At 44.5% G+C, this 13,036-nt stretch overlaps 1 protein-coding gene across 1 annotated transcript in view; it reads left to right on the forward strand.

The window, feature by feature from the left end:
* Positions 1–13,036, forward strand: part of OIT3 (oncoprotein induced transcript 3) — a 61,768-nt gene that overhangs the window by 13,684 nt on the left and 35,048 nt on the right. Inside the window, exons 3-4 of the mRNA XM_029609170.1 lie at positions 4,624–4,734; positions 12,330–12,452. Coding sequence (XP_029465030.1) covers positions 4,624–4,734; positions 12,330–12,452 — 234 coding nt within the window. The remainder of the gene's footprint in view (positions 1–4,623; positions 4,735–12,329; positions 12,453–13,036) is intronic.

The following is a 13,036-nucleotide window of genomic DNA, read 5'->3' on the forward strand; positions in this document are numbered from 1 at the left end:
TACACACATACGCATTTTTCATGTCAATCAATGTGAGCATCTTATGCCAAATGGTATGCACAATTGTAGCAGCCTTGCCATTTAAAGGAGAGTTGAACTTACCGGCTCCGGCCACTCAGTCATACCCTTGAGCACATCCGGTCTCAGTTGTTGGACAAGGTGCTCCTCCACCGTGTACCGGATGTACCTGTTGCGGTTTGCCACCTTGGTCTTCAACTGGGCCTTTATGTCTTGCTACCTGTGGGCTACCTGCACTGTGTCTCATGCTGTTGTGCCTTGAGATAGCCTGGGCAATAGTGCGCCAGATCTGGCCCTTGGATGCCCTCAAGGTCTTGGCCACATGCTTACCAAAGAGCATGGCTTAATGTTTCCAGGACCCCAATGATGATCATCTTGTTGTCCTCTATCTGAACTTCAATACCCTGAGATGAACACACCCTGCTGCCTGACTGCCTGAATGGGATCCCACTTCCACTTCCGGAGCAGTATCCTCCCTTTCCTCACTTTCATGCCCACTCTTCTCTCCCCTCTCTTCCTCCCCCCACCTGCACCTGCCCTACTAACACCCCTCCCCTCTGCCCTCTCTGTCTATCCCTAGCCTGTTGTCTTCCTCCCACTGGACTCACCTGCCTATACTCTTCCCCCTCCCACCTCCTTCTATCCCTTCCACCCACTATCTCTTGTCCATAAACTCCTACTCCTCCTCCTTCTTCTAGCACACCTTTCCTCGTGCTCCCTCCTCCTCCTCAAGTCTCTCCTCTCTCTCCCTGCTTCTCATGCTCCATCTTCTCCATTCCTCAACACACTACACCTCACCACTCTTCTTTTGCCTCACCACCACACCTCACCACTCCTCCTCACCACTCCTCTTCCACCTCACCACCATGCCTCACAAATCCTCTACCACTATGCCTCACCAATCCTCTTCACCACTCCTCCTCTGCCTCACCACCATACCTCACCACGTCTGACCATCACTCCTCCTCCTGACATAAACACAGACACACAAATAGGATAAACTGACAAAAACTTTCACTCACACAAAGAAGACGAAAAACCAAGGTAAAGGGAAACAGATGAGAACAGAAGACAAGACAGTGCACTCAGGAACTCGAAATCTATAAGCACCTACTCCCACTAATCCACTCATCAACTATCCTCTCCTCTCTCCAACACCTGACACACCCCAAAGAGGCAGCTGCAGGAAGCCAGTATATATAAACTAGAAAAATAACATGCCATGCACAAATCACGCGCACCACGTAAAATACTGCATGACACGCTGATGCAATATGTGATGTGCTGAGGCAATGCACTATGCACTGATGTAATGCACCACACAATAATTTCCTGGGATACGATACAAAAGAAATCAACCTAGCCATGCCCATTTTATTAGCCATCCAGTGCTCCTACCATATGACAGGGTCTGGCCAATGGCACGGATACCCTGTCACATGGTAAGGGCATAGGGCCATCGGCACCATTTTGATTAGTGGCAGCCAACGGCCTGGGAGCGGGAGATCGCTCCAGGGACCCCCACTGGACCACCAGGTACCTGTAAAAAGCTTTTGGGGGGGTCGGGAGGGTGGGGGAAGCTAAGGTATTAGTTTTAAAGGGTCAGGGTGGGTTTTTTGTTTATCGGCTCGAGTGCAGCCGATAAACAAAACTACGATCGGGCCCGATGAAAAAAAAACTACATGTGAATCGGAACCGGAATCCGAACCAATTCTGGTTCCGATTCACATCTCTAATTTATAGCAATTTGATTAATCTTGGTCTTAGTTGGATAAGTTTGAATATAGACATTTATCCAGCTAATAAGATTAAGTAAGATTGGCGGTTGTGACTGATGGGATAGTTAGCAGGGCTTTGTTTGTTGATCTTGTGTTACGTTGAGTATTGTGTTTTTGTATTATGGTGTTTAGGCAGCTATTTTCATTGTTGTGTATTGAATTGTGAAGGGTGGTTAGTACTTTGTATTCAGTTCTTTTTTCCACAGGTAGCCAGTGCAGTTCTTTTAGTACGGGGTAATGTGATCCATTTTTTTTGTGGCCGGTGAGGATTCTAGCGGTGGCATTCTGTAGTATTTGAAGTGGGCATGTAGTTGATTTGGGCAGGTCCAAGAAAACAAAGAGGTAGGCGATCTATGATAGCCGTCAGGAGAACAAAAACACAATAGATGCCTCAGTCTTATTTCAGTATTTATTAGAACAGAGATGTGCTCAATAATTGCCCGACTCAGGCCGAGTTTCGCAGCTCGTTGGCCGCTGCCTCAGGGGCTTGAACACTTCAAATTCTAGGTGGAACTTCACACAATAAGTTTCATCAGACGTACAGCAATTGTATGATCAATGTTTCGGGTGGTGTACCGCACTCAGTTTAACATTGAATCAGGCAATTGCTGTACGTCTGATGAAACTTATTGTGTGAAGTTCCACCTAGAATTTGAAGTGTTCAAGCCCCTGAGGCAGCGGCCAACGAGCTGCGAAACTCAGCCTGAGTCGGGCAATAGTTGATTTGGGCAGGCCTATCAAGAGTGAATTGCAATAATCGAAGCGTGTAAAGATCAGGGATTGTAGAATGGTTATGAATTCGGGTTGGTTTAGGAGTGGTTTGAGGTGTTTGAGAATTAGCAATTAGTGGAAACCTTCTTTGATTTTCATTGCAATGTGTTTTTTGAAATTCAGTTCTGGGTCAAGCCAAATTCCTAGATCTTTCACGTTTTCTTTTAGCTTGATGAAGGTGTTGTCAATTTGAATGGTATGATTCTGGTAGTCTCCAGAGTTTTTTCTTTCGAGTAGAATACATTCTGTTTTGTCCATATTAAGGCAGAGTTTCATTTGATTTAGTAGGTTTTTTATATTATTAAGGTATGTGGCCGAGAGTTTCATTGCATTCTCCAAAGTGTTTGTTACTGGAATGATTAATTGGATGTCGTCGGCGAACATGAAATATGTGACACCGAGACTCGAAAGTAGTTGACATAATGGCAGGTGGTATATGTTGAACAGGTTTGCAGATAGAGCAGATCCTTGTGGGACTCCGGTTTCTAGTGGAATGGCCTTTGAGGTAAAGTTGTTGATGTTTACCTTGTATGATCTGTTTAGCAGGAAGGAGGTGAACCTGTCTAGTGTTTTTCCAGTTAGACCAATTTCAGATAATCTGGAAATTAGGCTTTTGTGTTCGACCATGTCGAAGGCGGCAGATAGGTCTAGTAGAATGAGGATGTATCGTTGGCCATTGTTGAAACCTCTTATAATTGTGTTTGATAGGTTGAGGAGTAAGGTTTCTGTGCTGTAATGTTTTCAAAATCCATGTTGGGTGGGGTATAGGATGTTGTTCGTGTCTAGATGATTGTTGAGTTGTTTAAGGGCTGCCTTTTCAGTTAGTTTGGCAAGAAAAGATAAATTTGAAATTGGGCAGTAGTTGTTGAGCTCAGCAGGACTGAGGTTTTTTTTTTTTTATGATGGGTTTAATTGTGGCAATTTTTAGTTTGTCTGGTAGTTCCCCTTCTTCTAGTGATTTATTTATGATTGCCATGATAGTTGGTGTAATAGTTTGAGATATTTCTTTTAAGGTTCGTATAGGTATTATGCCAAGTTCGTGGCAGGCAGGGTTTAGGGTTTCAATTAGGTTCTCAATTTCAGTAGTCGATACAGGATCAAATGTGGCCCATGGTGTGATATCTTTGATGCTTAGCTGTGTATTTTGGCTTGGGGTTTTGTCTATTTTCTCTGTTATTTTGCTGATTTTGTTTTTAAAGAAAACTGCAAGTTCTTGACTTAGGTTTTTGTTTAGGGGTGTGTTGGTGTTGTTGTTGTCTGAGATTAAGTTGTTTACTATGTTGAATAGCGATTTTGGGTTATTTGAGAAGTTTTGGATTTTTTTGCCATAGTATTCTCGCGTAGTCTTGTTTATCATGTTTTTATAGTATGCTAGGTGAGTGCGATATCTTTCAAGCGTTAGTGGGCTTGATGGACTCTTGGTTTGATCCAGCATGGCGTGTCTTATGTTCTTTACTGATAAACCCTTATATATACTGCTGTGGGGAAAGAATGAGCTATTTTAGGTATTTGGATGGTGCTCAGGTGCTACTAAACAACCACTTGAGCCGGAAGTAAAGAGAGAGTGTTTTTTTGCCTAGAGATCAAATCCATTCTTTTTGGTTTAGAACCAGAGCTGCAACAAGTAACAGAGTCTGTAATAAGCATTTGTTGCTGTAATACAGAGGTTCAAGATTGAGCTGTATTAATAAAGTGCCAACCAACTTCTATTGGATAGATGCAAATAAACTGCTTATTCTTCTGTAAATACATGTAACTTATCTGAGTAAAGAAAAAAATCATTGGGAACTATAAGTAAGTATGTGGATTTTTCATTTGTGGGATACACAGACTTAATGTATATGGTTGCCCTCACCAGAAGGCCTCTGCATCATTCTTTAGAGCGTACCAGAGGTACATATGCTTCACTCAGAAAAGATTCCAAAGGAAAGTTCTCTATTCTTGCATTAAAATCTCAGGAAGGTTGTGGAGTTTACATGGCTGGGTAGATTGGGCTTTCTGCTGAAGAATTATGTGCACTGCTTGCCCTGTGAATCATGATTCTTCCTTTCCACAGATTTCTATGATATCTGCGATGTGATAGACTGTCATGGGTCGTGCCTGGATACAGGGGATTGCATTTGCTCCGCAGGAACCACGTTGGGGCCTGACAGACAGACTTGCCTTGGTAAGATCAAAAGGGAAGTAAAGCAGGGCTTCCCAAACCTGTCCTGGGGACCCCTCAGCCAGTCGGGTTTTCAGGATGCCCACCATGAATATGCACGAGATTACTTTGCATACACCGAGTCTCCACGGATATGCAAATGTATCTCATGCATATTCATTGTGACATCCTGAGAACCCGACACTGGCTGTGGGGTCCCCAGGGCAGGTTTGGGAAGCCCTGACGTAGAGGAATAAGTCCATGATGTAGATTGCTGGCGCCTCACATTTCACATTTAGTTCTTGTTTTTCAGGTTGAACCGGACTCAGGTGTATAATATAACTGTACTGCATGCACAGATTTCATTTCACAGGGGACTTATACATTATGATTGCCTGAATCAGGTTTTTCTCTGGACCTAGAGATAAAAGACCCTGTATTCCTGTGTCAGCTCCCTGAGCCACCAAGTTCTGTATCACTATGCAAATCACTGGTCCCACTGAATCCAAGAAAGGCTATCCAGTGCCAGTCCCCTAAATTGTATAGTCCTAGAGGTGAAATGCTCTGTATCTCTATACAAATACTTAGAATCACTGAATTTTAAAGGGTAAAAGGCTATATCCTTGTGCCAGAACCTCATCTATCCAGACCTAGAGGAAAAAGGTTCTCTGCTTGTAATCCTGAATTGTCCCTGTTTTCTTATTTTTTGAGTTTGCAAATGCCAGTCTATTCATTTTGAAATGTTTCTTGCATTACTATGGAGTGTTATACTATATGTATATATATATATATATATATATATATCCAGAGAGAGAGAGAAAGAGACTCCTTTGTTTTCAATTTAAACTAATATTCCTAAAAAAAACCCCTAAAAATGTATGACATTGTTTTTTTAGCCAATGTAACCCTAATGTGCAGATCATGGCTAAAATAAGTCTGTTATTTTTAGCACGGATCCAGTCCGCAGCACATGTAAGCACAAAGGCTCACACAATTATCCCCCCTCAGGATCCTCTGCACTCTCTCCATACACACTCCTAATCCCCTTCCCACCCAATCCCTCTTCCGTAAATCCTCACTCCAACACTCCCCACCCCATTGCCAGCAGGAGCAGAGCAGAGCATACATATCTCCATCCTGTAGGCTGTCCTATGCCTTGTTAAATGGCAATTCTTGAAGCTTTGCACTTTTGCCAGTGTGTACTTCCATATAACCCCCATTTTATATATACCAGTGTTTAATTTGGTGGACAGAAGACAGGATAGTAAACATATATATTGTTCCAGCCAGCAAATTGTTTACACAGCCCTGGAGACCAGTTCTACATTGTTCTTGTGATGAGATCATACCAGCCTGCTTGCTGTATTTCATCATCGTTTGCATTCAAACTAAAAAGTGCAAAGAAATCTCACAGTTTTGAGATCAGACAGTGATATAGATATATATTTATTTACTGTCCTGGCTTCTGTCCACCAAAATAAGCTCTGATATTTACCCAGACACATGATGAGTTTATTTTTCCAGCTGATTTTCTCCCATTATTGTTGTAATAAATCCTAATACATTTTTGGGAAAAATAAAATAAAAAAATAACAGGTAGCAGATAAAACGAAGCGCCCAAAATAGATTAAACTCCCTCATCTGTGGGGTTATGTTTGGCCTCTACTATCCCTGCAGATGTGTCATAGAGGATCCATTTCATGCCCCACCCCCCTTGTGGAATATGAGAGAGGTTGGTGCCCCCTCAACTCACACTGGGGTCTGCAGGAGCCAAGGACTGAGCCCAACAAGCGCAGGAAGGGAGAGACAGAAAGAGATGAGAACAAAAGTAGGAAAGAGAAGCAGGTACGGAGGCAGTGAGCAGGAAGTTGCTGCTGCTTCAGCCACGCTCTAGAGCCTCAGCGGTGGAGGCTCTAGAGCGTCCACTGTTCTTGTGGATGTTCTTGTACATTGTTCTTGTGATGAGATCATACCAGTCTGCTTGCTGTATTTCATCATCGTAGGCATTCAAACTGTAAAAAGTACAAAGAAATCTCACAGATCTGAGATCGGACAGTGATATTTACATCGTAGTGCTGAGTTTATAATGCAGAGCTGATATTGTAACCGTCTCTTTTAGTCAGTAAGGAGGCCCAGACAACTGATCCGTAAAGATAGACTTTTATTGCCAGCAAGATGCAGCTAAGACAAGGGCTTAGTACAACTGCATGCCACGCCCCCTTAGGAGCAAACTTTTATACACTTTACAGTTCTTATCTGTCGCACATGCGTTTTACTTTCTGCTGAACAAACAATTTACAAACTGCTGAACAAGCATTTGCTAGCGTGGTCCTCTAGTAGGTGTAGCTTATGATCAGACTATTGTTTCGTCATTTAATTGACGTGTTAGACATTTTATAGCGGCGATTGTATTAATACAATACAAATTATTATTCCAAAATGGAGTCACGTTACACTAAATGTTAGTGCGTAACTGCGTCACTACGCATTATGTGCCGTTTGCGTTGCAAATGTTAGTACATCCAAAATGGCCGTGCGTTTCACTGCTGGCATAGTTAGTCGAGAGGTTTTCAGTTATTTCATTCTTCAGATGGTCACGAAGTTGAACTCCTTCATTCCCCCCTTTGATACTTCAACTGTGATGGAAGGCAGAAGTATCACTTATATCTAGGAAATAATTGAAAAAAACAGACGATAGTTAATACACGCAGCACTCCAGACGGGCCCTAAGATGTTGCCAGGTTGTTGGTTTCTTCACGGGTTTGAGACGGGTGGACCCTATTGGTGTTACCCCACTTTGTAGCCCGGCTTACCCTAGCTAACAAAGTGGCCCAGGTTGGTTAGTGAAATAAGTTGCATTATAGGTTAGTATCAAGGTATTCATCTTCAGAATTATCGTCGGAGTCCGATGAACCAGATGAGGGAAATGTCGAAACTGAAGCATACTTGTTCATCATCATAACATGGGCAGCTGCTCTACGATCAGCAATGTTTTCAATCATTGAGCGTAAATTCCTGAAAATAAGAGGGAGAGATAAAGGAAAGCAGAGACAAGTTATAATGAGGAATGCGAGAGGAAGGAAAAGTTCTCTCAGCCCAGGAATCGATGTAAGCCAGTTGGGAAGGGAAGCCGTCCAATCGAAAATTCCAGTCCATGGCTGTACAGGAACATGGGCTAGGCGTACCATCCGGTCGGTGATGTCCTCGATAACTTTGCTCTTATCATCAATCTGTAAACAACAATTAGACAGATTAAATTTACCACAGACACCTCCTTCCTGAGCTAGGAGATAGTCCAGGGCCAGCCGATTTTGATAAACGGCTGTAATAATTCTTGTGTTTTGCTTGGCTAGAATATTTAGAGCTAGAGCAGAGTCATTGGTTAGGAGTTCCAAAACTGCTTGTAGACGAATGATGCGGTTTAGCATATAAATAGGGGTTCTATATCCGTAAGAACCATCCTCTGCCCATGTGGCAGGTCCATAGTACTGCATAATTCGCTCGGGTGGCCATTCCTGGTCCTTCCAGTCTCCAATTGTAACTGTGTTACTTCTGCGACGTCTGTTCGGTTTCATTGGACTATAGACTGGGACCCCTAGCGTTTCCCCAGCTGAGACTGGTAAGAGAAAGAAACTTGGTCGAATTGTTGCCAGAAAACAAGTGCCATACCAACTTGTAGGCAAGAGTTCATAAGCTCTTCGACCGCATACAAAATAATATCCATCAGGAGCGGTGAAGGGAGTAGTGGGTACTCCAGCAGTTGTCCATGTCTTATTGAGAGTTGGTTCAGTCCAGAAGGGAGCAGGCATAGTAGAGTTCTCAGTCTGCCACCAGGTATGAGTGGTCATGTTGACAGTGAGGACCCCTGTGCAAGGGGAATTCCCAATGGGTATGCTCATGCTGTATAATTTAGAATGTTGTCGGGATATACATTGTCGGCCAATGACATCAGTTTGGAGAGCCCATTCGTACGGATTGGTTTTTCGTGTATAAGTTACAGTAGTATTCAGAATATTGAGATCAGATTGGAATACTTCTTTGGCCTCCCATGGCCATTGTTCTCCGGCATTTGTTCCTCCACAAACGAAACAGTTTTTGACTTCCAAGGAGAGAGCTATGTTTTCAGCCAAATTCACGAACATATTCTTTGCTTGATGTGATATTGTGTGCTTCTTTAATTCCTCAGTCACGTGGGATATTTCATCAAAGAATGATTGATAACCAACTACAGTGGTTTGGTGGATGATTGGACGGGGTTTGTCTCTCCGCTGAGTGATTGTAATGTAAGTCATCGGGTCCTTTCCAGTTCCGTCGATACCGAATCCCCAAGTATCCTGCCATGGAGATCCTTCGCCTCTGATTGGCCATTGCAGCGATACAATGTTTCCAGTTACTTCAATAAGCCTGCCTATTCCGTGGCAGCCATGATATCCTCCTCCAGTGTAGTCGCAGACCAAGGCCCATCCGGATAGAGTGAGGTCCCCTGCACACGGCATCCAGCTAGATGGATTAGCTGCTCGGTTGTAGATGGATTAGCTGCTCGGTTGTAGGGGCAAAGGTTGTAAGCATAGCAATCTTTCCAGGATTGAGATCCACAATGGAGTGCGTTGGGATGTCTATCAATTGCTTCACAAGCATCAAAGGTGAGTGTAACGCTAGATCCTCCTCCTCTACTCGCTCGCCCTCTAGGTGGCCCTCTTGAGGGCGATCTACCTCTTCCTCTGGGTCCAGGATATCCTTGATAGTGCCTGGACGAATTCCCGAAATTAGTTTCTTCCAGCGCTGCGGCTAACAGACTGACACTTTCTCTTAACTTTCTACTTTCTTTTTTCTCCTTTTTGTCTCCGTCCGGTTCTCGGTTTATAGACTTTGTCTGCCATGGCTTTTAATTGGCTGATAGTCATTCCCTCAAATCCTTCTGATTTCTGTAACTTCTGGCGAATGTCTGGACAAGATTGCCCGACGAAGCTCATTACTATGATGGATTGATTTTTGGAGTCCTCTGGGTCAAATGGACTATACTGCCGATATGCATCCATCAATCGCTCCAAAAAGTTTCCGGGGGTCTCATCTTTTCTCTGCACTACGTCTTGGATTTTTCCCATGTTCACAACTTTCTTCTTTCCCTTTTTTAAAGCTTCAAGGAACGCTCTTTGGTAAGCAGCGATGCGCTCGCGCCCTGCTGCGGTCTGGAAATCCCAGTTGGGGTCTACAACCGGGGCTTGTTCTTTCACTGTTTCATCAGGATTACCATCTGACCCAGCTCCTAGCCGAGCTGCCTCTTCCAGATTTAATTGTATTTGTCGACGTTCTTCAGTGGTGAAAAGAATGGAGGCTAAATGCCGAACGTCAGCCCAGTTGGGGTTATGGGCTGCAAAAATTCCCCGTAAAACGTCTATCATCTGATCTGGTTTTTCAGCGTAAGAGGGGCCAAGCTGTTTCCAGTTAAAGAGGTCGCTGGATGTGAAAGGTATGTAGGTAAATAATTTTATTGTTTGCGTAGTACGATACTCGTTTTCTTCGGTCGGGACCAAGGGAACTACAGTAGATGTTTCCCTGATTGGTAGGTGCAAACTTGCGGCTTGGGTTTTACTATGAGTACCGCCTGCCACAGACGACTCGCCGCCGTCTTCAACTTTTGCTGCCGCAGCTTCAAGCTGTGCATCGGGTGCCGGTTCTACTATAGGGTCGGCTTGTGCATAGGCGGGGACTAAGGGGGCTGGTGGCGCAGTATACAATTGAGGGCAACTAGGGGCATATGGTGGCGGCAAGAGATGTTCCACATCAGATAGTACTGCGGGCGGCAGGGGTTTAACTTTTTTTTTCTTGAGTCTCTGAATTCTCTTTCACTACAAATATGGCCGCTGCAGATGACGCATGATCTTTGATTCCCATAATGGCCGCCTTTCCCCTTCTCTTCCGGTCACCCATTTTGTGCACCTGAGCCACCATAACGAGGGCGGCTCCCTCCACTAACTTTTTTGCCCATGACGGCGGATCTTCAATGACTGCAATCCAAGCAGTTATGTACGGTATATCCTCAGGGCAACCCGGATTCCCTTCTTGGGTAACGATTTTCTGGACCCTTGTGGCCGTTGAGAAATCGAAAGTTCCCTTCGGGGGCCAATTTACACACAAACTAGGCCACCTATGGGCGCATCGTTGAATCATTCCGGGTTTCGTACATTTACGTCTATCAAACACTTCACTACAGTGCTTCGTCATGGCTTTTAGCGGAGTTGAATAGCCCCCTCCCATTAGGATAGAATCACAGACAAAGGAGGGAAGGGAAGACGGATAGGTAAGGGGTCCGTACCCGTCAGACACAAAAGGGTCACAATCGCCTCGACTAGAACGCGGTCGCCCGGTCTAGAACTGCGAGGCCTTTCACTCTCTTTCACACAACAAGAAACCTATTCCCGCTATTGTACACTTTACTTATAATTTTTTCTCTTATGCGCGTGGCCTTCGGAACAGAATTCCTACTGAAACACTGCGCGGGGTGTGATCAAAGCCCCCTCGGTCCGCTCAGGGATGGACCGGCTACTCTTTATCTATTCTTCACTTCTTCTACTGTTCCCATAATACTCGCCTGCAGAGGTCTTCCGATCGTCATGAAAGCCTTCTTCCCGGATCACCAGCCCAGAGGTCTCAGAAGAATTTCTGTGGAACGGTCCCCTCAGAAACCTGATCGCTGAACTCAGCGGTGGCCACTCACCAGGTAAGTCTGGGGGATCGCTCCGCCACCAAACTACCGGACCCACTGGGGGGCTAAAATAGTGTCCTCGGTACCTCCTGGCTGGCTCGCCAAATGTAACCGTCTCTTTTAGTCAGTAAGGAGGCCCAGACAACTGATCCGTAAAGATAGACTTTTATTGCCAGCAAGATGCAGCTAAGACAAGGGCTTAGTACAACTGCATGCCACGCCCCCTTAGGAGCAAACTTTTATACACTTTACAGTTCTTATCTGTCGCACATGCGTTTTACTTTCTGCTGAACAAACAATTTACAAACTGCTGAACAAGCATTTGCTAGCGTGGTCCTCTAGTAGGTGTAGCTTATGATCAGACTATTGTTTCGTCATTTAATTGACGTGTTAGACATTTTATAGCGGCGATCGTATTAATACAATACAAATTATTATTCCAAAATGGAGTCACGTTACACTAAATGTTAGTGCGTAACTGCGTCACTACGCATTATGTGCCGTTTGCGTTGCAAATGTTAGTACATCCAAAATGGCCGTGCGTTTCACTGCTGGCATAGTTAGTCGAGAGGTTTTCAGTTATTTCATTCTTCAGATGGTCACGAGGTTGAACTCCTTCAATATGAACTGGAAACGTTTGCATTGCAGTGTTATGCAACTGATTGTTACACTGCTGTGCTGACATTTATTTATTTGTCGCCTGGTGCCAGGCTCTAGGCAACTTACAATACCAATATATTCATAAAAAAGACATAAAAACACAGACAAAATAAACATCCAGTCCATTCATCGCGGTGTTGTATTTACATTGCAGTACTAAGCTGCTGTGACAGTGCTGTGTTTAGAATCCAGTTTAGGATTACATTTCAGTGCTGAGCTGCCACATAATCCTTGTCTGCTTTGTCTCCCACAGATGAGAACGAATGTGAGCACAATAACGGAGGCTGCAACGAGATCTGCATGAATCTGAAGAACTCTCACCGGTGCGCGTGTGGGACTGGGCGGGTGCTGGGGCAAGACGGCAGGACCTGCGAAGGTAACAGCAGCTATGCAGCATGCTGGAGTCAGAAGGCAAGCTGGAGGTCAGAGCACAGGAAGAATCTTCCTAATCTCTGCTAGCAAGAATAGGCTTGTGCCAAGTCACACACAGAAGTTTTACTCCACGCTAAAAGTGGGAAAAATCCTTTCCCCAGCATAGTCCTAGCTCTTAGAACCTCACCTGAACAGATCTACTTTCAGGATATGCCCGCTGAATATGCATTTTATATATATATATATATATACATACATTCAAGGTCAAATAAATGCAAATATTTCTCATGCATATTCATTATGGATATCCTGAAAATCCAACCCTGCTAGGTAAAGCCAAAGGACAAGCAGGCCAATTCAATAAAGATCGTGGGAGAACGGGTGCTCCGTGTAGAGTGCCCACTCTCCCGACGCACGCTCAGCCACCTCTCTTGGGCGTACAATCCTATATTTAAACGAGGGGTCGCGCTAAAAGAAGGTGCTAGGGACGATTACGCGCCCCTAGCGCCAACTTGGCCCAGGAGAGGTGGCTCTGTCACCCGCTGTCAGCGAGTTCAGGAAACTGACGCTCAAATTTAGGAGCGTCGG

Source organism: Rhinatrema bivittatum, chromosome 7, assembly GCF_901001135.1.
Source record: "Rhinatrema bivittatum chromosome 7, aRhiBiv1.1, whole genome shotgun sequence".
NCBI lineage: Eukaryota > Metazoa > Chordata > Amphibia > Gymnophiona > Rhinatrematidae > Rhinatrema > Rhinatrema bivittatum.